Genomic DNA, 24,409 nt, shown 5'->3' with positions numbered 1-24,409 from the left:
GAGCCGGAGAAGGACCCAAGCGGCGGAGGACACCGAGGTATGGCCGGGGCTGGGACTCTTGGCACTAAGCTCTCCTCTTCACAGAGCACGGAAGAGGAAGGGTGGGCAGAGAATTATCAGGCAGGACAGAGGTTGTCGGGTCAACCGCTACCAGGCAGACTAAGGCCTTTAAAATATTTGCTCCCACCCCCCCCCCCCCCAAAAGGCCAAGCACCTGAAGATGCGGAGGGCGTGGACTCCCAGAGGCCCTCCCGGGAAACAGGCCAAGGTGGAAGGAGTTATGACACACGCTGAGGCTCCCCGGGAAACCTGCACTGGGAGGCAGCAACTGGGGAGAGGGGCGACGGCTCCCTAGGCATGCGAGTCCAGCAAGTGCGGCCGGGGGCTGGGAGGAGAGCCCACCCGAGGCAGGGAGCCGAGAGGGGCGCAAGTTTCCCGGGGCTGTAGTAGCAGCCCCAGGTCGCGCTCTGCGTTAGCCACTGGCACGTGCGCGCCGCTGCCCCGCCGCCCCGCCGCCCGGCGCTGCTGGCCGGGCGCGGGGGCCCCCACCTTCATTTGTACGGGCACGTCACGGGCCGCGCGCGCGGGGACTGAGGGGGCGGGGCCGATCCGCGCGCTTGCGCGCTGCGCCCCGCGGGCTTGAGGGCGGGCCGCTGCGGCGGCGGCGGCGGCGGCGGCGGCGGCGGCGGAACAGCGGCCACAGAGTCTGCAACAGTAATCGAGCCATGGCTGGAGCTGGCCAGCGGCGCGGGCAGGCAGCAGCCGCGGAAGGCGCGCGGGCTGCGTCAGGGGAGCCGGGGGCCTCACAATTCTAAGAAGGAGCAGGGCGAGAGGGGGCAGGGGGCTGGCGGGCTGGGGGCACCGCGCTCGCCCAACGACGCGGATCCTTTTTGGAAATTAATATTAAAAAAAAAAAAAAAAAAGCCGAGGACGCAGAGGGGAAGGTGGGGGCAAGAGGGAAGGCGAGACACACTGAGAGGGAGACAGAGCCCCACAGTGAGAGGAAGGAAGGAAGGCAACAGTCGCCAGCAGCCGATGTGAAGACCGGACTGCGTGCGCCCTTCGCTGCCTCTGCCCGGCCTCATCGATGTTGTGTCCGCCGCCCGCTCGCCCAGATCACGATGAACGCGCAGCTGACCATGGAGGCGATCGGGGAGCTGCACGGGGTGAGCCATGAGCCGGTGCCTGCCCCTGCCGACCTGCTGGGCGGCAGCCCCCACGCGCGAAGCTCAGTGGCGCACCGCGGCAGCCACCTGCCCCCTGCGCACCCGCGCTCCATGGGCATGGCGTCCTTGCTGGACGGCGGCGGCGGCAGCGGCGATTACCACCACCACCACCGCGCCCCCGAGCACAGCCTGGCCGGCCCCCTGCACCCCACCATGACCATGGCCTGCGAGACTCCCCCAGGTATGAGCATGCCCACCACCTACACCACCTTAACCCCTCTGCAGCCGCTGCCGCCCATCTCCACCGTCTCGGACAAGTTCCCGCACCATCACCACCACCACCACCACCACCACCACCCGCACCACCACCAGCGCCTGGCAGGCAACGTGAGCGGTAGCTTCACGCTCATGCGGGACGAACGCGGGCTGGCCTCCATGAATAACCTCTATACCCCCTACCACAAAGACGTGGCCGGCATGGGCCAGAGCCTCTCGCCCCTCTCTGGCTCCGGTCTGGGCGGCATCCACAACTCCCAGCAAGGGCTCCCCCACTATGCCCACCCGGGCGCCGCCATGCCCACCGACAAGATGCTCACCCCCAACGGCTTTGAAGCCCACCACCCGGCCATGCTCGGCCGTCACGGGGAGCAGCACCTCACGCCCACCTCGGCCGGCATGGTTCCCATCAACGGCCTTCCTCCACACCACCCCCACGCCCACCTGAACGCCCAGGGCCACGGGCAACTCCTGGGCACGGCCCGGGAGCCCAACCCTTCGGTAACCGGTGCGCAGGTCAGCAATGGAAGTAATTCAGGGCAGATGGAAGAGATCAATACCAAAGAGGTGGCGCAGCGTATCACCACCGAGCTCAAGCGCTACAGCATCCCACAGGCCATCTTCGCGCAGAGGGTGCTCTGCCGCTCCCAAGGGACCCTCTCGGACCTGCTGCGCAACCCCAAACCGTGGAGCAAACTCAAGTCCGGCCGGGAGACCTTCCGGAGGATGTGGAAGTGGCTGCAGGAGCCGGAGTTTCAGCGCATGTCCGCCCTCCGCTTAGCAGGTGAGCGGGCCAAGGAGCTGGGCGCGCGGGGAGATAAGATATTGGGTAAACTGAAGGGACCCAAGGAGGCAGGGAAGGAGAGAGATCTTTGCAGTCTTCATCCTGTCCTCCGTTCACCGAGGCGGGGCGGGGTGGGGGGGTCCCTAGGCCTAGAAGAGCCAGAGCGTGGCTCGCAGGAGCAGACAGCCTCTTCCAGGACTCAGTGCATTGGGCTGTGGAAGGCTTTTGGAGCTGAGCAGCGCGGCCGGCATGGGTGATTGCGGGCGAGCATTTGTGCTGGGAGAGAGCGCGGGAAACTCGCACGACCATAAGAGAAAAGAAATCCCCGCACCTGGCTGGATACTATGTGTCGCTTCTGGGTTTGGCACTCCAGGTTTGGGCAGAGAGAGGCGACGCGTTCCTGGAACAGCACGCAGGTGCTGCCAACCAGTATCCCTGGCACTTACCCGGGCTCTGTGCTGGAGCCTGCAGGGAGCTGCCCAGCAATGTTTGGCTGAACTCGCTGCGGTGACCCCCCGCGCCCCCGCGCTCATTCTAGTGGCGCGGGGCAGGGTGGGGGGCTAGGGGGTGGGGAGCGCACTCTGGGAGTTCCAGCAAAAGGTTCCGTAGCCGCGCGGCGGTGGGTGTGTGGCGCAGACACTTCCTAAGGTTTAGCACGCACTCTGCGCTTGTGACCGGCTGTAGAGAGGGAGGCAGACCATGCCAAGGTCCAGGTGAGGGCGGCCGAGCAACAAGGGAGCTTCTAGCTGAGCCCAGGGACCGCTTTCGCTGCCGACTCCCTTAGGACTTCGCATTTTGTTTTATTCCTCTGCATGAATTTTCGTCTGGATCCCCATGCAGGGGGTGGGAGTGTGAGGGGAAAAAACAAGTCTGCGAGTAGAGGTCTCCGGGCCCGAAACCCCGAGGCCCTGGTGTTTCCGAGTTGGGAGGGAAGGTCTTGGCGGCGCTGCATAGACACAGCGCCCAGTTCCCCAGCCTCTCTAGGCCAAGGTACGGGGAAGGCTCTGGCCGGCCGACTGGCGAAGGGGACAACTGACCCCAGCCTGAATCACACGGGGGATTTCAAGCAGCTTCAGCGACCCCCTAGGGCGGAGGACAGGCGGAGAGGTAGAACCAAGGGCAGCCGGGGGCGGATTCGGTTTGATGAGACTGGGGCTGAGTTGATTGACTCCTGGGCACATGCTGCGCTCCCCACCGAATCTCAGCCCGGCTCCCTAGCTTGGGTCTTGGCGAAGATAAAGGTAAAAGCCGGAATGAGGGTTTGTTAATTAACTGATCGTTCTCCATTAATTCGTCCCTGGAGAACGAAAGACAGTCAATCCGCGCAGAGCCGGGGGCACTGAGCCGTTTCACAGTCTAAAATCAAAGTAAGAAGCCAGGGACCCACCCCCACATCGTGCGGGCCAATGAGATGCTAGAGGGAAGCAGGTGCCGGCATCTGGGCGAGCCTGCAACTGGAGCCGGATGCGTCCCAAAGCACTTCTGGGGTCTGCGCTCTTGTGGCCTCCCTGCGCGAGCGCCGCGCCGTCTCAGCCTCTGCCCCGCCAGGTTTTCCAGCCCAACCCCGCGCTCGGTGGCTTCAAAGTCCCCACGAGAATTCTTGCAGCCTGCGCCCAGAAGCCAGGAGAGGCTGGGGTAAGGGGACAGGAGGGGGAAGAAAGAGGTTGACGGGGTACTCTCTGGGGCTCCCACATTTCCACTCTCTAGCTTTGTGTGCAGCCACCAGATCGCCCCCCATCCCATGGGCTGACCGAGACCCTAGGGCAGCTGAAGTTCTACAAAGGACGGCCGAAAAGGGTATTCCTCTCCCTGACTGCTCCGCCTCTGCCCGAGGTAGTCAGTGCCTTTTCACACGCAGACTCCAGCCTCGAGCCCGGCTTCAGGACCCTTTACCGAGGTAGTGCTCACACAAGCCGGTTAGTGGGGTTGGCGGAATGGAGGGAGGGTGTGCAAATGGAGAGCCGCCCCCCCAGGGAAGCTCATTTCACAACCCCCACCTCGTGAAGACGCTTGCTTAGGACTCCAATGACTCTCCTTCCCCACTGTGTCCTATCGCCCCCTGGAAAGATGGACTGACAAATTAGGTTCAAAGACAACCCCGGAGCCCTGGAAACCCTCCCTAGCGCCCTGGCCTGTACGAGCGCCCTCTGACCTCCTCGAGTGGGCAGCCCTAGTACTGCTACCTACACACGGGAGGTGCAGGCGGCGTAGTCTCCCGGGCTCACGGGACCCAGGAGGTTATCTAAGGGGCCGCTGCCTGTCACCCAGCAGCCCGTAGAGAGTCATGCGGGACCTTTGGATAGAGACGCGTGGCCTTTTCCTCGGAAAGGAAAAGAAAGGAAAAGAAAAGAAAAGAAAAAAGAAAATCGAAGACTCTAGCGGGACATGCGTTTTGCGCCAAACCCCCAGCGAACTCTTTATCCTAAGACCCGGATGGAGAGTCGTCTCTTCCATTTTCCTCTAACTTCATTAAAGAGGTGGGGCGGGCTGGGATGAGCGCGCGTGCGGAGCTAGCCGGAATCAATCCCATTACGCAGCAAGAGCCACGACTTGTTTTTAAGTCAACGAAGAACAACGAGCTGTCCGGTTAACATTTTCATTTGGGGGGTGGGGGGAGTGAGGCCGTTTCCTGAACCGTTCAAACGACCTCTGGTAGGCCCTGGCTGCAGGAGACTTAAAGTGGATTGCAGGGCACGTTGGCCGCAGCTGTGGGACATTGCCACCTCTTCCCCACCGCCAACTCCCGTGCACGGAGGGAGGTGCCACTTGCAGTTCTGCTCGCCGTTGCACTCAAAGACCCCTCAAACTTGTTTCTACCCCACGCCAGGCAAGGAGCATCGAGGTCGGTTCCTTCTCTGAGTAGCGGGAAAGTGGCTTCTTTCATGCCCCTTCTGGTACCGCAGGCTCTGCGCAGCCCGTTGTGGAGGGTCAAAACCCTCCGCCCGTGGCAGCGTGTTTGGAGAGGCGCTTTCTCTTCACGAAATTACATCGGCTGCTGGAAGACGGGAGACAGGAGGAAATTCTCACCAAATTAACTACCTTTAAAAAATCAATATATGTTCCCTCAGTGTAATACTTGCTGCTGCCCCATTAAAGTGCAGGGCAACCAGGCTCACGCTGCGTCTCATCCCAGGTGGGGAGGGTGGGCTGGGCTGTGAGAGTGTGGGTGGGTGCCACGCCTCTGACGTGGGCGCCTATTAAGATGCAAGGTTAGTTTCCAATTAAAGATTCCAGAAGGCTCCGGCCACAATAGGGGAGCTGTCAGCTCAGGAAGAGGCTGCAACTGCACACCCACCAGCCGGGGCTTCACCGGAGACCCAGCAGGCGAGGCCCCAGGGTCGCGCGGGGGTGGGTGGCTGGGCCGCTTCGACCCTGTGGTGCCTGGAGGCGAAAAAATCTTGAAGCGGCGGCGTCCGAGAGCCTGATGGGTCTCCAGCATCCAGGACTGCGCCTGTTTCCTGTTTGCTTGCCCCAGGGCCACCTGGAGATGGGCCGGGACCCGGAGGGGGGTTGGGGGTGGGGGCGGGGCGGGGGAACCAGTTTGGCCAGGAGGTGGCCATGAGAAAGTCTCGCCCGGGCCAACCTGGGCCATGTTTGCCATAAGTGGCCTTGCGGCCTGGTTGATTGATAACTGGCCCCCCACGCCAGTCCATTTGCTTTTTGTTAATATTTATCCCAGTGGGTGACATTTCAACTGTCTCTTCACTTCCCTGGGCTACGGGAGCCAAGCAGAAAGAGTGCGATGCTGGGCCCTGGGAATTCCACTTCTCCAATCTTCGAAGACTCTGGGCCGGGAGAAAAGCCAGGGCTGAGCGTGTAGGACGCAGGAACTGGAAGGGTTCCTGGGGCCCAAGAGTAGGAGGAGAAGGTGCCAAGTGGACTGGTTCCCCCCCCCCCTCCCCCGCTCTCCGCGCCCGGCGGTCGGGTCTCGGGCAGTGCAGCTGCTCCCAGCCGGCTGCCGTGCGAACAAAGGGCCCGCGAGGCGCGGCCGAGCGCGTCCGCCTCGCAGCCTGGAGGCGAGGGGAGCTGGCTGCCCCGGAGGAGGGCCTCCACCGAAGCTTTGTGGTAGCCTCCTCCCAGCCAGTTGTCAGGCAGAGGCGGAGGAGTTCCAGAGTCCCCTCACCCACTCAGACCTAATGGTTGCCATACTCCAGGGGAAGTTGGTTAGGGACCATCTACCCCCCCACCCCCACCCCACACACAAACCCAACAGGTCTGGCTCTTGGGGACAATCCCAGACGGCTGTGCATGGCCCTTTCTCACAGCCCACGTCTGACCCCTGGAGGGTGTGGGATAATAATTCTTTCTTGCGGTCCCCATTGGGGAGCACAAACCCCAAGGAGGAGAGGAAGGAGTGCATGGAGTTAAGAAATGTGCACGTGATGAAGACTGGAGCGGAGAGTTTGCCTAGAGTGGAGGAGACCTGCATCTGTGTCTTGAGGAGGCCTAATGTTATTGTGTGGTGACCTGGTGTCAGGGCATCAAGCACGGCCGCCTGAGACAATAAACCCCGCGGCCTGTTCCGAGGGTGGTTGGCTCTGCCACCAGCGGGTGCAGCCCCAAGCCCTTTGGAAGCGCCCAGAAGGCAGTCAGGGTCACTAGAGACCCAGTCCTGCCATCGCTGTTTTGCAACTGGCACTTTGGACGGTCTGTGCCAACAATAGCACAGTTGTGTTGTAGCAGCAAAGCCTCTCAAAGCCCAGGCTGCGTCTTTCTTTATCTTCAAGCTTCGAGTGCTCAGTGCATCCCAGAGAGCTAAACTGCCCTAGCTGCTCCTTCCATTTGGACTCACCTTCCCCCAGGAGCTGCGCGCCCCCTGCGGGCCACAAGGCCAGGCACCCAGCAAGCTTCAGTGGTTCCACCTGCTGCGGAGAGGAGAGGCGTTGTTTTTAAAACATTGATGTTTTAGTGATTTTCAAAACAATAACTATTTGGATAGGTGGAGAGGGTAGTGGAGGGAGAAAAGAATACCTAGTGGATCTGTCTTGGTCCTGAACAATTCCTGGGTGTTACCCCACTGATGAGACAAAATTGCCATCCCCTCAAATTATACCCCGACTCTAACCTCTCAAGACACATGTTTGGAATTTATATCCAAATTGTACTTTTGCTGGCATGTTTTTGTTTGAGAATATCGGGGTCACAATAGAGAAGGTAACCCTGGAAGTCTGAAATCAGAGGTTGGGGCTGGAGGTGTAGTGAAGGGAGAGTGGATTAGTGTTCCCTTTGTTTTATTGTCTCTCCTTCCAACTAACTGGCGGAAGTTAGAAGATGGCCTGAGGCTTTGAGCTTGAAGGTCTTTGTTTGCTGTCTGATGGGGTGGGTGAAAGGGCTCTGGGAGGCGTAGCGGCCTGGAGCCCCAGTGCAGCGTCAGGACCCTGGACAGGGCCCAGCCAGGCCTGTTGCCTGGGTTTCTCTTGCCCCTGGAAGGTAGCTAGGATGGCTTTGAAGGGTTGTGGTGAGGAAACAAAAACTAACAGCTAATATTTTGAAGTTTACGAGAAATCGTAAGGCCCAGCCAGTAGTATCCACAGGCACAGTCAAGTAATGGAAAAGATCAAACCTATCCTCGTCGATCAGGTGGTTGATTTTTTCTCCCTCCCCAGCAGCTTTCTGTGTGTGTCTGAGTGCACGTGCACACCTGCTTATACAATCGGAATTCGAGTCCCTGTGGGTGTGACAGGGGTTGGATCATTAAGCTAAAACGTTCAATTCAGTCCCTTTGATCCGTGCTGGGGAAAATCTATAGTCATCTCTAATCTACGAGGTCTTTAAGGAGGTTGTTACATGAGCTGTTTTGATGTCATCATTTCCACATTCATGACAAATTCAGCTAATCAAACAGATGCTGCTACCCAAAGTTCCCAGAAGAAATATTTCTAACAGAGTATATAGGTAAAATTTATTCTTGATTTCCTTGTAAGAAAAAAAATCCTCGTCTAATGAAGGTAGGTAATTATACAGGAGGTTCTCGGGTGTCTTGCTCCTCAAAATCCATAATTAGAAGCCTTGCCCTTCAAGTAACAGTGCTCAGTGCTCTTTGTAAATTCCATATATTGGAATAAACACCAATTTAATATTTTAAATCAACCAAGGAGCCTTGACGGATTGGATGAGAAGTGACTAGTTTCATTTCAGTCGCTGTGAAAACAAGCTTCCACATTCTTGGCAAAATTGAATGGTCCCCCACCTAGGGTAGCAACAGAAGGAGGGTGTTACTGAAGTCATGGTAGCTAGAGAATAGATTTCCTATAATTTTGGATAAAGGATTTAACAAGTATTTATTAAATATTTTTATTTTGTCTGTATTTAAATAAGATGGGTAAGCACCTTTGGGAGAAGTAAGTCACGTTATTTTTACGTGGAAGTGTCAGCCTCACAGAGTTTATTAAAAAGGAAGAATCTGATTTCTAGTGTGAATGAATTTAGTGCATAATCATAAATTCCCATCTTCTATCAATAGATTTGCACAGATTTTTATTTTAATACAAGTATATTAATACTAATGAAACTTAATTTTCTTCTGAAATTGTGGGATTGGTTTAGATAACCAGACCAGATCTTATTATTTTGATGCAAACATATAAATTTATGTTTCATCATAGGGTCTTGCTCTAGAATCAGCCACATTATGTTCATCCCCAAAGATGTTATATCATCGTAAAGTTGGAACACATTAGCTTCCAGAAATTTTAAGATTACAGTTGAACAGAACCAGACCCAGAAGTACAACACAAAGATTTGTCTTGGCAAGTGATAAGGAAGTCAGTTGATAAGGAAGGCGCTTGTGTCCATTGTGTACATTTTATTAGTCAGGTACTGTGCTAGGCACATAGATGTTCTCATTTAATACTCACTGTGCCAGTGTCTCCCACATCTTGCTATGCATTGGAATCATTTAGGGGTCTTTTAAAAAATGATTCTTGGCTAGAACCTCAAATATTCTGGCATTAGTAATATAGGGCATGACCTGGGCACTGGGATTTTTAAGAGCTCTAAAGTGATTTTAATATGCAGCAAAGTTTGGGAGCCACTATTTTATGGAGTAATTACCATTATTTTCCCTGTTTCTCTGTTCAGTGAGGTTGAATAACTTACCTGTGGTAACACAGCTGGAAACCACTGAGACCCTGATCTCAGCTTTCTCAGCTAAAAGCCCAGCTTGTGCCTCGATTATGGGCTCAAGTCCATCAAGTCAGTGAACCCGGAATGTGGAAATGTCTGATCCACTATTATAAACACCAATCTGGAAAGTCTCTGCATAAAAAAGGTCTTGAAATTAGAGAAAGTGTGTCTTCCCTCTGGGACTCTCAAAGAGTGTTACTTGTGGAAACATTTCTTTTTTACTCAAGACTTATAAGAGAGATGTTTCATTGCTCTCTTTTGAAGAAGCAGCCAGAGGGAATGTGAGGCAGTAACAGAGCTAGACATGGAACCCAAGTCTCTATCCATTTGTTCACTTAAACAATTATTGATGGGCAAGACCCATCTCATTAGATGTGTTCTGTGGGTAGGACTGGTCCATTGAGACCCAGCCTGGAGAAGGGCCCAAAGGCCCAAGCCTCCCATACGTTCAGGCATTGGTGTTCTGATCTGCATTTGCACAGCAATTATATTTCTTGGCTTCACATCAGTGCCTGTCTTGCTGTTCCAAGCTTGCCTGTTACTCATGTTTTAGGACTCTGCACTAAAAAATACTAAATTGACTTAAACTCTGTATATACGTTGGCGATCATCCGGAGGGCAACTTACAATTTCCCTCAAGAACCGCCAGGTTCCAGTTACCCATGTGTTTCTCATCTCCCTTTGCATATGCCAGAGGGTATTCAGACAGTTTCTGAAATCGCTGCTTTCGTTTTGAATCAGGTGATGACCTCATAGTCCCAAAGAGAGGTTATCAAAGGAACATAATAAACTCTGTGCTTTTCGCTTTCTTTCCTGATGTCTTCTGAAACAGATCAATGGGGGAAATTAAATAAATAAACGAGCAAAGCGCGCCACCTAGTGACCCCTGTGCTCACTGCAGGTGAAGTGGGTGAGAGGAGTGGCTAACGCAATTCAAGTATTGATGGAGTCACAAAAATCGTTCATTAAGGCAATTTAATCTTTGCTATTAAATGTCCTTTCAATTCATTTAGGGTAATTAAGATGCAGTTAAAGTGATTAAATTCTAATTACTTATGCTAGACAAAGACATATTTGTCACACTAATGCGGTTAACTAAGAACTCAGAAAGAAAGTTAACATTTACTTCAAATGATGCAACTGGAAAAATCAGTTCCTCTTTTCATCATTAATCCAGTGAGCTGGGTGATTATGTAATGGCACTACAAGCTCATTAAATAGGGGAAGTGCTGATTAAAATGACTGCTGGGAGGAAAACCTGAACCAAGAGTACCTCAGTACCGTTTGGTCAGCATTCGTAGCAAAATTACTTGGTGTCCTTTCCCTCCAAGCCACTCTCACCCACCCACCCCCCAAAGTAATAAGCAGCTCCTGAGTTTTATCCTGACATTAAAAGAGGGATGCCTCTTGGAAAGATTTTATTGCCAGCCTGCAGACATTGTTAAACTGAAAGATATTTTCAAACGGTACAATGGATTCTTGGGGTAGAGAGGAGCAAGGCATTTGGGCAAGGGAGGTTTGGGGAGGGGGTCGCTGTAGTAAACAGCTCCAGAATGAAAATTTCCACTGTAGGCTTTCAAGGCCACTCTCCTTCACACAAACACCCTTCCTATGAAGCAGACCTTCTCCCCTGCTCAGATGCATTTTTACTACCTCCTATGTGGGAACAGGTCCCTTTGTACACATCACGCTTTTTATGCACACTCTGAAGAGCGCTAAGTACCTCAGCTGCAGATTGGTCTCTTTTCAGAGTTTTTCTACATTCACGTGTAAAGGCATCTAAGATTATACACTATCAAGTTACTGAGGCTATTTTGCCATAATATCCACAAACAGTTCCCAGCCTCCTACACTGGCTTAATTTTGAGTACTCAGAAGAGGAGGATGAATTGAAATTTCACTGCATTTGAAGTTTGCCTTCCTTATACAATGGCTGCTTAAGCCCACGCCTATCATTTGCCTGGGGCGGAGTGGGGTGTGTGTGGCTATAATCCAAGGATAAGGATAATTGGTCAAAAAATTGGGGATTAATTTCCCCAGGAGATTGGTATCTTTTCATACTGTTAAATTTACCTGTTGAAAACTATTACTATGGAGAGTGTACCTTGCCCCTATTTATCCCATTGAAATTCAATATTACCTCTGTTTACTTCACAAGAAGCTGAAGTTATCAAATTCATCAGTCACTTAAGTCAAACAACTACCTTTTAAAAATAAATTGGCAATTATTTGAATATTTAGTCATTTTTAATTTAAAAGACTGTGTTCTCTTAAATTACTAAACCAAATAAACACATTAAAAAAAAAAAAAAAAGAACAACCTAGACTAAGAAATGAGAGCCCTAGAGATAGGTTCTTGTAACTAATTAGCTCTGAGAATTTGTTATTTAACCTTTCTAGGTCTCAGTCTCCTCAAATGTAGAAGGAAGGATTTGACATTAGCGTCCTTCTAAATCCCACACTCTATGAATGATTGCCTTCTGTGATGACTGGGTATCCCTGACAGGATATCTTATCTCAATTTAGTGCTGTCCCAAAGTCAGGATTCAACAAGGTGTAGGTCCCTGGGGCCCATCTCTTGGGCAGAGTCTTAGATCAGACTCTCCTATCAAGATGGCCAGGAGGAAACAGCCGGTCCAATCAGGAGCACTGCCTCTGGCACAAAAATATTGCAACTTGAGGTTACAGTCCCTGTGTCCTCATAACACAAACTGTTGGTGAGGATGTGGGTCTTCAGGAATTCATGCACTGCTGGTGGGTATGTAAATTGGCACCGTTGCTTCAAAAGATTATTTGGCTTATAAACCTGAACCCACACCTGAACCAAGTCTACTCCTCGGTATATACCCCAGATAAGCTCACAGGTGCTCCTGAAGACGAGTACAAGAATGGTTTGTTAACAGCGTTGCTTTTAAGAGCAAACAACCAGAAACATCCCAAATGTCCACGGAGGAGGAATGCAGGAATAAATTGTGACATATTCATATAACGCAGGAGTATCTTGTGATGAAAATGAGTGAGCCACAGCTATACACAACAGCATAGTTGAGTCTTAGGAACAGTGTTGAATTTCTTTAAAAAAAAAAAAAGAACAAGCTATAGACAATCACACCAGAACGATACCATTTTCACAAGGCTCGAAAGCAAGAAATGCTAAACAACTTATTGTTTAGAGATACATAAATATGTGATAAAAACAAATTAATAATAAACTCAAGTTCCTAAGAGTGGTTACCTCCAGTAGGGGAAGCCCAGAGATAAAAGGAGAAAAGACCCTTGTAGCTTCACAGACAGCAGATGTTCTAGTTCTTTTGTTGGGTGCTGCCTTCACCGGTGTTCATTTTGTTGCTGTGCTTCCTATCTTAAATATACATGTTTTGTAAGAGGTAAATATTATTGAATTTTAACACTGGGGAGGAAAAAGATTGTTTCTGTCTGGTTCCTCAATCCAAACAACTTGGACCAAACAAACCCCATGACATCTGAGTTGTCATTTACACAGTTCTTAGCCCTGTACTAAATGTCAGCCCTCTTAGGAATTATATTTGGCCAGTTGTGGACAGGGCAGAAGATGTGAAAGAGGAAATTTCATCAGATATGGAAAGAGTTGTTCTTTCTTTATTCATTTGAGTACCAGCTATGGCACTGCTGTGCTCAGTACTGGGGATGGTGTGTACAGCAGACATCTTTTGGAGCTCATAGTCTGGTGGGGAAGAGAGACAAATAGCTGTTTCTTGGTTGCTTTTTTGTGCCAAGAACGAACAGTTTGGGGTGTGATGAAGGAGTAGTTTTGAAGATCTGGAAAAAAAAATAGGACTTGGTCAGAAACGGAGAAAGAGGTTTTCAGGCAGAGGGAACAATAGCATGTCCTGGCTCAAACCCCTTTGTGGGAGCTTTCTTGGGTCTGAATTATTATATAGCTGGAAGCTTGTTTCTTACCCAGCACAGCTGAGTGACACAGTACCTTCCCATCAATAACAAAAGTGTTCTCCAAGTCTGTAGTTTTTTGTCATGGGGAGGGGTGGATGGAGTTTCATATTCCTCAAATCAGATTGGTGGCAGAGAAGTGGCAAGACAATATATGCTGATTATACAGCCTCCCAGGTGATTCTAATATAACCCCAAGTTGAGGATTAGAATATTGATATTGATCACTACTATATGTAAAATAGATAAACAATAAGGGCCTACTGTATAGCACAGGAAACTATATTCAATATCTTGTAATAACCTATAATGGAAAAGAATCTGAAAAACAGCATGTGTGTATAACTGAATCACTTTGCTGTATACCAGGAACTAACACACTGTAAATCAACTCTACTTCAATTTTTAAAAAAATATTGATATTGAGAATTTAAGAGCAAATGACACATATTTTTGCTCCTTTGTTATTTTACCCTTTTTCTGGAATAACCTATAATTCTGTAGCTTTATATATATATTTTTAATGATATATAATATATATAAATAGTATGTCATTATATAGTATTTTACTTCTTTTGAGATCAAAAGTTCACTCAAAAATTCAATATTCCTATAAGAATGATTGTATCCATACTCTCCTCCGTCTGAAAAACACTTACTCTTCTGGGTCCTTACTACTCAGTGTGGTCCCCAGATCAGCAGCAGAACGTGTAAGAAATGCAAACTCTCAAGTTCCACCCCAGACCAACTGAATCTGAACCTTCATCTTGACAAGATCCCCAGGAGATTCATGTGCACATTCAAGTCACTGAGGGTCTTATTACATCATTCAGAAGATCCACTTTCCTTCATTTGGCCTCATGCCGATGGCGTGCCTCCTGTGAGCAAGGCAACGGGCTATGTGCTGGGGCTCAAAAGAAGTACAATGTGCTGTATCCTGGAGGATCTCATGGGAGGATGTGTGCTGGTAAATAAGTATTTACAATGTCCCCAATGAGTGCTGGGATAGGTAAGAATACAGTTATGTGGGAGCAGGGAGGAAACTGGAAAGAAGACTGAAAAGAGAGTATGTAGGACATTGTATGTCTGTGCCTGCTTGGGTCTGTGACAGTAGGAGCTGAAGGAAGTTGTGGCCTCTAATGGAGTAAAATTGTCAGGCTTGTGCTTTTGAAAGGCAGCCTAGTGTGAGCCAATAGGCGAAGTAGCAGCCGCAGGGGACTAGGTAGGAGGGTTGGCAGATGATAAGGGTCTGATGGTATGCCATTGTCAGCAGAGGTGGAGAAAATATATATTCTTTTTCAGATTCTTCTCCATGACAGGTTGCTACAAGATATTGAATACAGATCTCATCCCAACAGGTCCTTGCTGTTTATCTGTTTTACATATAGTAGTGTGTATCTGTTAATCCCAAACTCCTACCCCATTATCCCCTTTGGTAATCATAAATTTGTTTGCCAGGTCTGTGAGTCTATTTCTGTTTTGTAAATAAGTTCATTTGTATCATTTTTCAAATTCCACATATAAGCAATATCACATGATATTTGCCTTTATCTGACTTACTTCACTTAATATGACAATCTCTAGGTCCATCCATGTTGCTGCAAATGGCATTATTTCATTCTTCTTTATAGCTGAATAATATTCCACTGTAATATATGTACCACATTTTCTTTATCCATTCATCTGTCAATGGACATTTAGGTAGCTTCCATGTCTTGGCTATTGTAAATAGTGCTGCAGTGAAATAAGGGTACATGTATCTTTTCAAATTAGAGTTTTCTCTGGATATATGCCTAGGAGTGGGATTGCAGGATCATATGGTAACTGTATTTTTGGTTTTTTAAGGAACCTCCATACTGTTCTCCATAGTGGCTACACCAATTTACATTCCCACCAACAGTATAAGAGGGTTCCTTTTTCTCCACACCCTCTCCAGCATTTATTATTTGTAGACTTTTTAATGATGGTCCAACGCCTTTTAAAAATAACTTCTTTGTAAAGATATTACTACTAATCAAGAAAAAAGGTGATGAGAATCACCTATAACATCCCCACCCAGAGATAACCCCCCTTTTTGTGAATATCTTTCCAATCTCTTCTCAATTGGATGATCTATACATACTATGTTATAACTTTTTAAATTAAAAATTTCATGTTATTAAATTTATGATAGGATATTTGAAGATATATAAAAGAATCACAGAGAGAAGAAAAACCCCTGGTAATTCCACCATCCCTGCCCCCTCCCCAATACCTCATGAGTAGCACTTATTCATTCAGCAGATGTGTATAGATAGGGTGTTTACAGTTTGCAAGACTGCAAAGAGGTCAGAGTCCTCCCTCTACTCCTGGAACACGCTGGGTCAGAAAACATTCTGCACATTTTATGTTTTACAGCTCTGCTATAATTTAACCAATCCCCTACTTTTGGATGCTTAGGTTGGCCCATAAATCGATTGGGCAAACATGAATTTTATGACTATAATGTTTTATATAAGTATCATAATGTACATAACCTCTCCAACAAACTTTCTTATCAAAAGCACGATTTAAGAAAATTTTATGTGGAAATTTTTTTCAAATTTTTCAAAAGGTGCAAAAACAAAATAAAGAACGTATACCATTGAGCAGATTGAGCAGATGTTAACATTTTGCCCCTTTTGGTTTATCATTTGTACACATGCTTGCGTGCGCTCTCTCTCTCTCATATGCACAGAATTTTTTTTCATGAACCGTTTCAGGGTACGTTACATACATCATGGCCCCTCACCCCTACATCCTTTAGAATGTATTTCCAAGAGTACGAACCTTCCCTTCTGTATCCATGGTTCACTTTTGTCTGTTGACCCAGCAGTGTCCTTCACAGCATTGTTCTCCAGGAGAGGATCCAGTCTGGGGTTAAGTTCCATATCTCTTTTTGTCTTTGATCGTAAACATTTCCACAGCATTTTTTAACCTTTTATAACATTGACATGGTTGGAGAATACAGTCCCCACTTTAAAAAAAAAAAAATTTTCTCATTTTGTGTTTATCTGATGCTTCCTCATGATTAGATTGAGGTGGTGCTTTCTTGCCCAGAAAGCTGCACGGGTGAGGTGTGTCCTTCTCAGAGGATCACATCTGGAATCCCATGAAGTCTGTCTGGCTCTCATTTAATCGGAGAGTTAATTTTGATCACCTGGTTGAGGTGTTGCCTAATTTCTCCACTGTATAATCATTTTTGTTTTCCTCTCTCTCTTTCTTACAGCTAATAAGCAGTCTGTGGGGAGATACTTTAAGATTATGCAAATATCCTACTCCTCATCAAAATTCCCCACAGATTTAGCGTCTATTGATTCTTGCCTGACCTACTCTTTTTTTTTTGGGGGGGGGGTACACCAGGTTCAATCATCTGTTTTTATACACATATCCCCGTATTCCCTCCCTTCCTTGACTCCCCCCCCTCGAGTCCCCCCCACCCTCCCTGCCCCAGTCCTCTAAGGCATCTTCCATCCTCGAGTTGGACTCCCTTTGTTATACAACAACTTCCCACTGGCTATCTATTTTACAGTTGGTAGTATATATATGTCTGTGCTACTCTCTCGCTTCGTCTCAGCTTCCCCTTCACCCCCCGCCCCCTCCCAAACCTCGAGTTCTCCAGTCCATTCTCTGCATCTGCATCCTTGTTCTTGTCACTGAGTTCATCAGTACCATTTTTAGATTCCGTATATGTGAGTTAGCATACAATATTTGTCTTTCTCTTTCTGACTTACTTCACTCTGTATGACAGATTGTAGTTCTATCCACCTCATTACATATAGCTCCATCTCATCCCTTTTTATAGCTGAGTAATATTCCATTGTATATACATGCCACATCTTCTTTATCCATTCATTTGTTGATGGGCATTTAGGTTGCTTCCATGTCCTGGCTATTGTAAATAGTGCTGCAATAAACATGATGGTACAAGTTTCTTTTGGGATTATGGTTTTCTTTGGGTATATGCCTAGTAATGGGATTACTGGATCATATGGTAGTTCTATTTGTAGTTTTTTAAGGAACCTCCAAATTGTTTTCCATAGTGGCTGTACCAACTTACATTCCCACCAACAGTGCAGGAGAGTTCCCTTTTCTCCACACCCTCTCCAACATTTGTTATTTCCAGATTTTGTGATGATGGCCATTCTGATCGGTGTGAGGTGATACCTCATTGTGGCTTTGACTTGCATTTCTCTGATGATGAGTGATGTTGAGCATCTTTTCATGTGTGTGTTGGCCACCTGGATGTCTTCTTTGGAGAAATGTCTATTTAGGTCTTCCGCCCATTTGTGGATTGGGTTATTTGCTTTTTTGGTATTAAGCTGCATGAGCTGCTTGTATATTTTGGAGGTTAATCCTTTGTCCGTTGTTTCATAGGCAATTATTTTTTCCCATTCTGAGGGTTGCCTTTTAGTCTTGTTTATGGTTTCTTTCACTGTGCAAAAGTTTTTAAGTTTCATGAGGTCCCATTTGTTTATTCTTGATTTTATTTCCATGATTCTAGGAGGTGGGTGCCTGACCTACTCTTTATCGTGGTGGCTTCAAAATGATTTTCCATCTCCAGCACTCCTGCCTTGACAGTCAGCTCTCAGCTTTCTTCTGTGAGCAAAAGCCCCTTCTCTCACATTTACTTATACTATTGGATAAGATTCATGCATGCCTTTTTTCCCAATGGTTTCTAATTAAGTTCTGTACTTACCTGTTTTGGTGCTCAAGCTGTCTCAGATTTGACAGGAGGAGCCCCTTTAATCTGGCTCCTGTGTTCTAGTGACGTGCTTCCGTCTTTCTTTCCCCTCTCCTTCTCCTCCTCCTCCACCCGCCTCCTCCTTCTCCTTCATTTTTTTTTTTTAACTTTCTGGCATCTTAATAAGAGGTTCCAAGCTCATCTGTTACCTACTCTGTCGCAGCCCTAAAATCTGCCCCTTCTTTGATGAACCCTGGTTTATTCTGGTGGGGTTTGGTATTAGAGACCAAGAAGGCCCTGGGCACTAGGTGTGCTCATAGCTAGCAGGGTGACTTTGTTTTTGGCCCCCTCAGAAAAATCCAGGAAATATATGCATGCATATTTACACACACACACCACAAATATACATATGCACTCATACATATATATTATAGATGTGCACATAAACATGCTTACATACTTATTTTTTAAAATCATGAGTTCGCACAAGTACTTCCACATCTAATTGCAATATATCCCCATAGGATTTTTTCTTCCCTACTCTCATTCTGCAGTTGTGTCCCTTCCTCTACAGTGAGAACCTTGGCAGCCAAAAGCATATCCATCCCCCAACACACACACACACTTACTTGTTTGCTCAATCCTGTAATACATCTAAAATAATTTCAAAATTGCTTCACCCACATCCATAAAAGAACCAAACCTGCTAAAAAATTTTTCTGTAGTATTCATTTGCAATTCTTCCCCTTACTTATGTCCCAGCGTCACTTGGGAACTTGTTAGAAATCCTGCTGATTCAGAAACTCAGGGGACAAGCCCAGTAATCTGTGTTCTTACAGGCTCTCAAAATGATTCTAAAGCATACTAAAGTTTGAGAAGCACAGCCTGAAATATGCAGAACAGGTTTGTGATATGTTTGTGTGTGTGTGTGTGTGCACCTTTGTGCCAGCATGTTGTTATGTAAAATAATACTTTAAAAATATCCTGAATGTAACAACCATAAAACAGGTCCAGTGCAGACTAAATACAGTCCTTTTATCAACATGGGCATGGAGGTGTGATGTAAAAGAAGATAAGCCGTCACTTATTTGTTTCTGCTCCTTTGCCAGCCTGGTGGATAATCAGGACGAAGAGGGAGGCATGGGTGTGCGGCACCCTCATTTGCCGGAGGGGGTGCTCTCCAGCTCCACAGCAGCTGCCCCTCTGCCTCTTGGCATTAGGAGTTTCTATCAGTTAATGATAGAATCTCCTCCAACTTTATTCTAAATTACCTGGGAAACATGTTTAAAGTGTGTTTGTGGATCCCGTTGTCTCAGGGAATCTAATTCAGTAGGGATAGGATAGGGTTCCAGAATGTATATTATGAACAAGCCTCCCCTCATGCTCCCAGGTGATGTTCAGGTATTTGACCCACACCTTACAATTTCTGCTCTGGACTCTACACCCTGGTTACTCAGAGTACCATCCTGGACCAGCAACTGAACAGTGAACAACTGGGAGCTTGTTCAATGTGCAGAATTTCAGGCTCTGTCCAGATCTGCTGGATCAGAATCTTCATCTTAACAAGATGTCCAAATGACTCAGGTTTGTACACTCAAGTTTGAGAAGCACTGATTTAGAGTAGTGGTTCTCAGCTTTGGCTCTGTATTAGAATCACCTGGGGACTTTAAAAGGACCGTGTCTTGGATGTCTCCCCATTTCCTCTGGGGCCACATCCAACTTATTTATCCAACAAGGATGCTGAGTATGCCAAAGAAATAATCCATGGTCTGCTCTTACAGAACTCATGGTTTCCTAGTGAGAGAGATGGGTAGGTAATAACTAAGTATTTGAGGAGCTCTGTGGGTACAGTTCTCCCCAGATGAGAGAGGGGATGGAGAGGCCTTAATAGAAAATGAGATGCTTGAGCTGGGCCTTGATTTCATAAGGAAAAGAAAGAGAAGGAAGGACATTCTGGGTGAGGGAACAGCTTGAGCAAAGGAATAGAGGTGTGAATAGTGTATTTAGGACTGACTTCTGAGCAGTGTGGCTCAGTGTGGATAGTGGGTGGGCAGTTGTGGGAAGTGAGATGGAAGAGGTGGTTGGGGTCTGAGGGTCAAGGTCCTTGAATATCTCCATGGAGCAGCCACCAAGAGCTTTCCGCTCAGGCTTTCTGGAGACCCCTGTGAGGCCAGTGATACACATGTCACTGGGAGAACAGTGTTTACAACGGACTCTACAGACGACTTTCCAGAAATGCAAGCGAGAAAAACCACTAATTTGAAATTAACGGTGAAAAATGTCTGATGACTTAGCGAAAAGTCAAAATTATAGGTTATTTTTGAAGGAGTTCCATTTTATAACTTTCAACTGCTGTGAATATTCTAAAGTGTTATATATGGCTATTAATTAAAGAAATGGGATCAATAAGCTAAGACTTACAATTCACAATAGGCCTGCATGAGATAATAATGCATAATACTCCTGTAATTCATCAGGTCTGGCATTTGTTTTGACTGTTTTGCAGAATCAACATCATAACTAGGGCATCATGTCACATATTTCCAATTATTGGGGCCCAAACTATTGAGGAGCTCTTTAAGATGAGGGAGACTGATGTAATAAAACCCCAATGGATCAGGCGTTAACAGAAGCTTAGAAATTTAAAAACCAGAATTCCTAAAACATGTGGTACTGATGAACCCAGTGGCAGGGCAAGAATAAAGATGCAGATGAACAGGACAGACCTGACACAGAGTAGGGGGCAAAGGGGAAGCTGGGACGACGTGGGAGAGTAGCATTGACATATATACACTACCAGATGTAAAACAGAAAGCTGGCGGGAAGCTGCTGCATAACACAGGGAGGTCAACTCGATGATCGGTGATGACTTACAGGAGCGGGAAGGAGTCACGGGAGGGAGGGGATATGGGGATATATGTATAAAGACAGCTGACTCCCTTTGTTGTACAGCAGAAACTGGCACAACAGTGTAAAGCAATTATACTCCAATAAAGAGCTTAAAAAATAAAAATAAAAATCAGAATTCCTGAGCCAACCTTTCATTAAAGAGCCACATTACCTTTAGTTACTGACTGAAGGAGCAGGTGCGAGGCAGTAGCTTTTCTTCCCGCTGGTTCCTTTGAAGCTGCAATGCAGGCAAAGAGCTTCACAGAAGGAAGGGTCAGGTGGTCGTGTCTCTTCCGGTGAGTCTCAGAAAGCTTGGGCCTGTGCTCAGGAAACTGTGCATGTGACCATGAATGGCCAGCAAGGGGATGGGTGCAAGTATCACAGGGGTATGAAAATGCATTCACTCAACAGTATTCCCAGCTCACCTGTCTGTCTCAGGTTCAGCCTGTGCCAGAGGGAACACAGAACAACTGAGAGAAGACAAAGTTTGTGGGGAGAAGAACTAAGAGAGTCTAGAATCACACAAAAAGGGCTGTTTCAGGAGCCATGGAACGTGAAAGCTGGTATGATTCTCTGATGTCCTCCCAGTCTGTGCCTGAGGAATACCTGAGCCCCACCTCCTCTGTACCATTGCCTCCTCCAACCTCCTCCACACCATCACCAGGTCCTGCCCTGGCTCTGATCCCAGCTCCACCATTTACTGTCGGGGTGAACTTGAGCCAATCCCTTAACCTCTGAGCCTCAAGCTGTGCATTCGTAAACACATGTAAACTTGTTCTTTAACCACCACCGTGATTTTATTCTTAAATAAATGCTTTGTCTAAAGCAGGTCAGGCAGACAGGCGGGTGGAAATCAGAAGCAGTGCGTATTACGGGCACCTCCCCGGCTGTGAGCCAGGGGCAGGGCTGGGGGGCAGGAACGGGAGCCCAGTACCTGCCTCCCATAGCTGTTGAAAGGCATCCTAAGGTGATACTGTGTGGGGCTTAGCACAGGGGAGGCAGCCTACATTTCATCTGACCCTGTTCCATCCCTCCGAGGCCCAGGCAGCCTCTGCCCTCCTTTGATCATAAAGTCCAAAAGCCCTCCCTCTTGGGCTACAGCTGTGGAGCTTTCCCTGGAGAAGAGAGGTGGATGGAAATATTTTATATGCTCTTTCCAAAAGGACTCCAGGCAGCAGATGGGTGGGAAGCCAGGTCTCTGCCCTGGACAGCTCAGTTATAGAAGCAAACAGGGTGGGGTTGTAAGAGGTTTGCATGACTTTTCCAACCTGAGTTTGATGCATCAGACCTCTCTTGTCTTTAGCTGCTCCCCATTGTTCCTTTTCCTTTGGGTCAGCTCAGTTTTCTTTTGCTTCCTCTCAGAACCGATATCCACATGGAAATAGGGTCCAGTGCTCTTCTGCACCCCTACTAAAACTAGACTCACCTCTACTAAAACTAGACTCTCCCAGGTCGGTGTGGGTCCTCCGTCCCCTTCACTGCCTGAACTCCTTTTATCTCAACTTCCATGCAGCCCACTTTCCTGGATGGGCCAACTGCAGTCCTTTTGGCCAGAGCCAGACCAGTCTGGCTGACAACAGGCCTGCCGCCTGGCTGGCCAGCTGCTTCTGCTCTACGCACCGTGGCTCTGGGTTCCCAGACTCCCCTCACCAGCTGCTCCTGCCCGTTTAACCATCCTGAGGAAAGTTTTCACGATGTGTCCACCGTGCTGACATCTGGGCACAGTGAGTTGGAGGTCCCCTGATTAACTAGCTGTGTGCCCATAGGCAAGTCACCTCACCTCTCTGACATTGTTTCTTCATAATACCCATTTCTACCTCATCTGAGTTTTGTAGGAATCACATGGGAAGGTTTAATGAAGGTGTTTTAAGCACCATAAAGCAAAGTACAGGGGTGAGTTATAGTGATCATTCTTGATTAAGAACATCTGCTCTTTGCATTTTTTTATTAGATCTTTCGTCTGCACGCCCAGAAGTTTCCATAGGTGCTTGAGCAACCTGCAAAGGCACAGACACCAGCAAAACTAGCTTGTGTCCAGGAGGTTGTGTTGGCTCCATCTCCCTTTCCTGGGCATCACCGTTTCCAGATAGTCTGTGCAGGAGTTCCCTTCCCGTGTAAAGGCTGCCCGTGGCTGTATCAGTTAGAACTCACTGGAACTGCTTTTCAAATTGTACTTTATACTGTGTTCTCTAAATCTGCAGCTTAAGAGCTGCCCCATCCCCAAAACAACTAGGGGCCTGGCTTATAAAAATATGCACAGGACAGCAAAATAACAAGGCAAAGCAGATAGCATCATGACCCAGCACTCTTGGAGTCTGAGCTCTAAATCCTGAAGCTGTGGCAGCCCACCCACTGGCTCCTTGATCTCCACAGGGCAGGTGGTGGCCTATAAAATGGGCTTGGGAACCTGCCACGTTCACTTCCGCGGTTCCTCCATTCTCGTTTTACTGAAATTTGGTTTACGTGCATGCTTGTTCCTGCACATTCATATATAGTCTTGTACAGTTTACTTTGAAAAGCAGCTTCAGGTGTCCAGAGACAGTGTTTGGGGGCTCAGCAGACATGAACTGCAACCCCCTTTTCCCTGCCACGGTCCAGAAGAGGTTTCCTTTCAGTGGCAGGTGGGGAGTGAAAGCGGAGGGCTCACCCTGCATGTGTGCCCAGCTACTTCTTTCTTAAATAGTTTTACTAAGAAATAATTTACATACCATACAATTTACCCATTTAAAGGGTGTAGGTCAGTGGTTTTTAGTGTACTCACAGAGCTGTGCAACCATTACCACAATCAATTTTAGAACCTTTTTATCTCCTCCCCCTAAAGAAACCCTATACCCATTAGCAGTCCCTCCCATTTCCCCCCACCACCTACTCAGCCACAGGAAACCGCCAACCACTTTCTGTCTTTATGGATTTGCCTATTCTGGCCCCGCTGCTTTTTCATCCTTTTTCTCCACCCCTGAAGCCCCCAAGCTCCCCTGAGCAGGGTGTGCAGGGATGTCCCTGCCAAATCGGTCAGGAATCTGGGTAGAATTTCAGGGTATGTTTTTTGGCCTTCCCAGTGCACCCTACCTGCCCCGGAGGCACTGGAGCAGCAAAGGAACTGAGGGCCCTAGCAGCTGCCTGGACCTTCCTCCTCCAAATCCAGGCCGGACCTCCCCTGGGTGAGTTGGGACATTGCAGGCTTACCTGTTCAAGAGCACTTAGCCCTGCAGGTTGCAGTGTTCAGCACTGGCACCTGCCTTAACAGGGAAGCTAGCGGGCCCCTGTTAAAGTGCCACACTGTCTTGAGATGGCAGGGCAGCTTCATGGTGCCCTGGAATCCCAGCCCTTCCCCTTACTGCTCGCTGGCCCACCTCCCCTCAATCACATTAGGACAGCAGACCCTCAAGCAGTTGTATGGAGGGAGAAAGTACATGGCTATAGTGTAAGGAATCCCAGGGTAAAAACCATATGTGGTTGGGGAAGCTGCAGGCATACAGTCTCCTTCCTCAGTCCCTTAGAGTCAGACTACCAAATAAATCTAATTAGAATCACCCAAGC

General features: G+C 48.2%; 1 protein-coding gene across 1 annotated transcript in view; it reads left to right on the top strand.

Moving 5' to 3' along the window:
• Positions 1-863: 863 nt before the first annotated feature.
• The window catches only part of ONECUT1 (one cut homeobox 1), a 36,585-nt gene continuing 13,039 nt past the window's right edge, over positions 864-24,409 (top strand). Inside the window, exon 1 of the mRNA XM_057725293.1 lies at positions 864-2,226. Coding sequence (XP_057581276.1) covers positions 1,122-2,226 — 1,105 coding nt within the window. The 5' untranslated portion in view covers positions 864-1,121. The remainder of the gene's footprint in view (positions 2,227-24,409) is intronic.

Source organism: Hippopotamus amphibius, chromosome 2, assembly GCF_030028045.1.
Source record: "Hippopotamus amphibius kiboko isolate mHipAmp2 chromosome 2, mHipAmp2.hap2, whole genome shotgun sequence".
NCBI classification, from domain to species: Eukaryota; Metazoa; Chordata; class Mammalia; order Artiodactyla; family Hippopotamidae; genus Hippopotamus; species Hippopotamus amphibius.
This window is presented reverse-complemented; position numbering and strand designations above follow the sequence as displayed.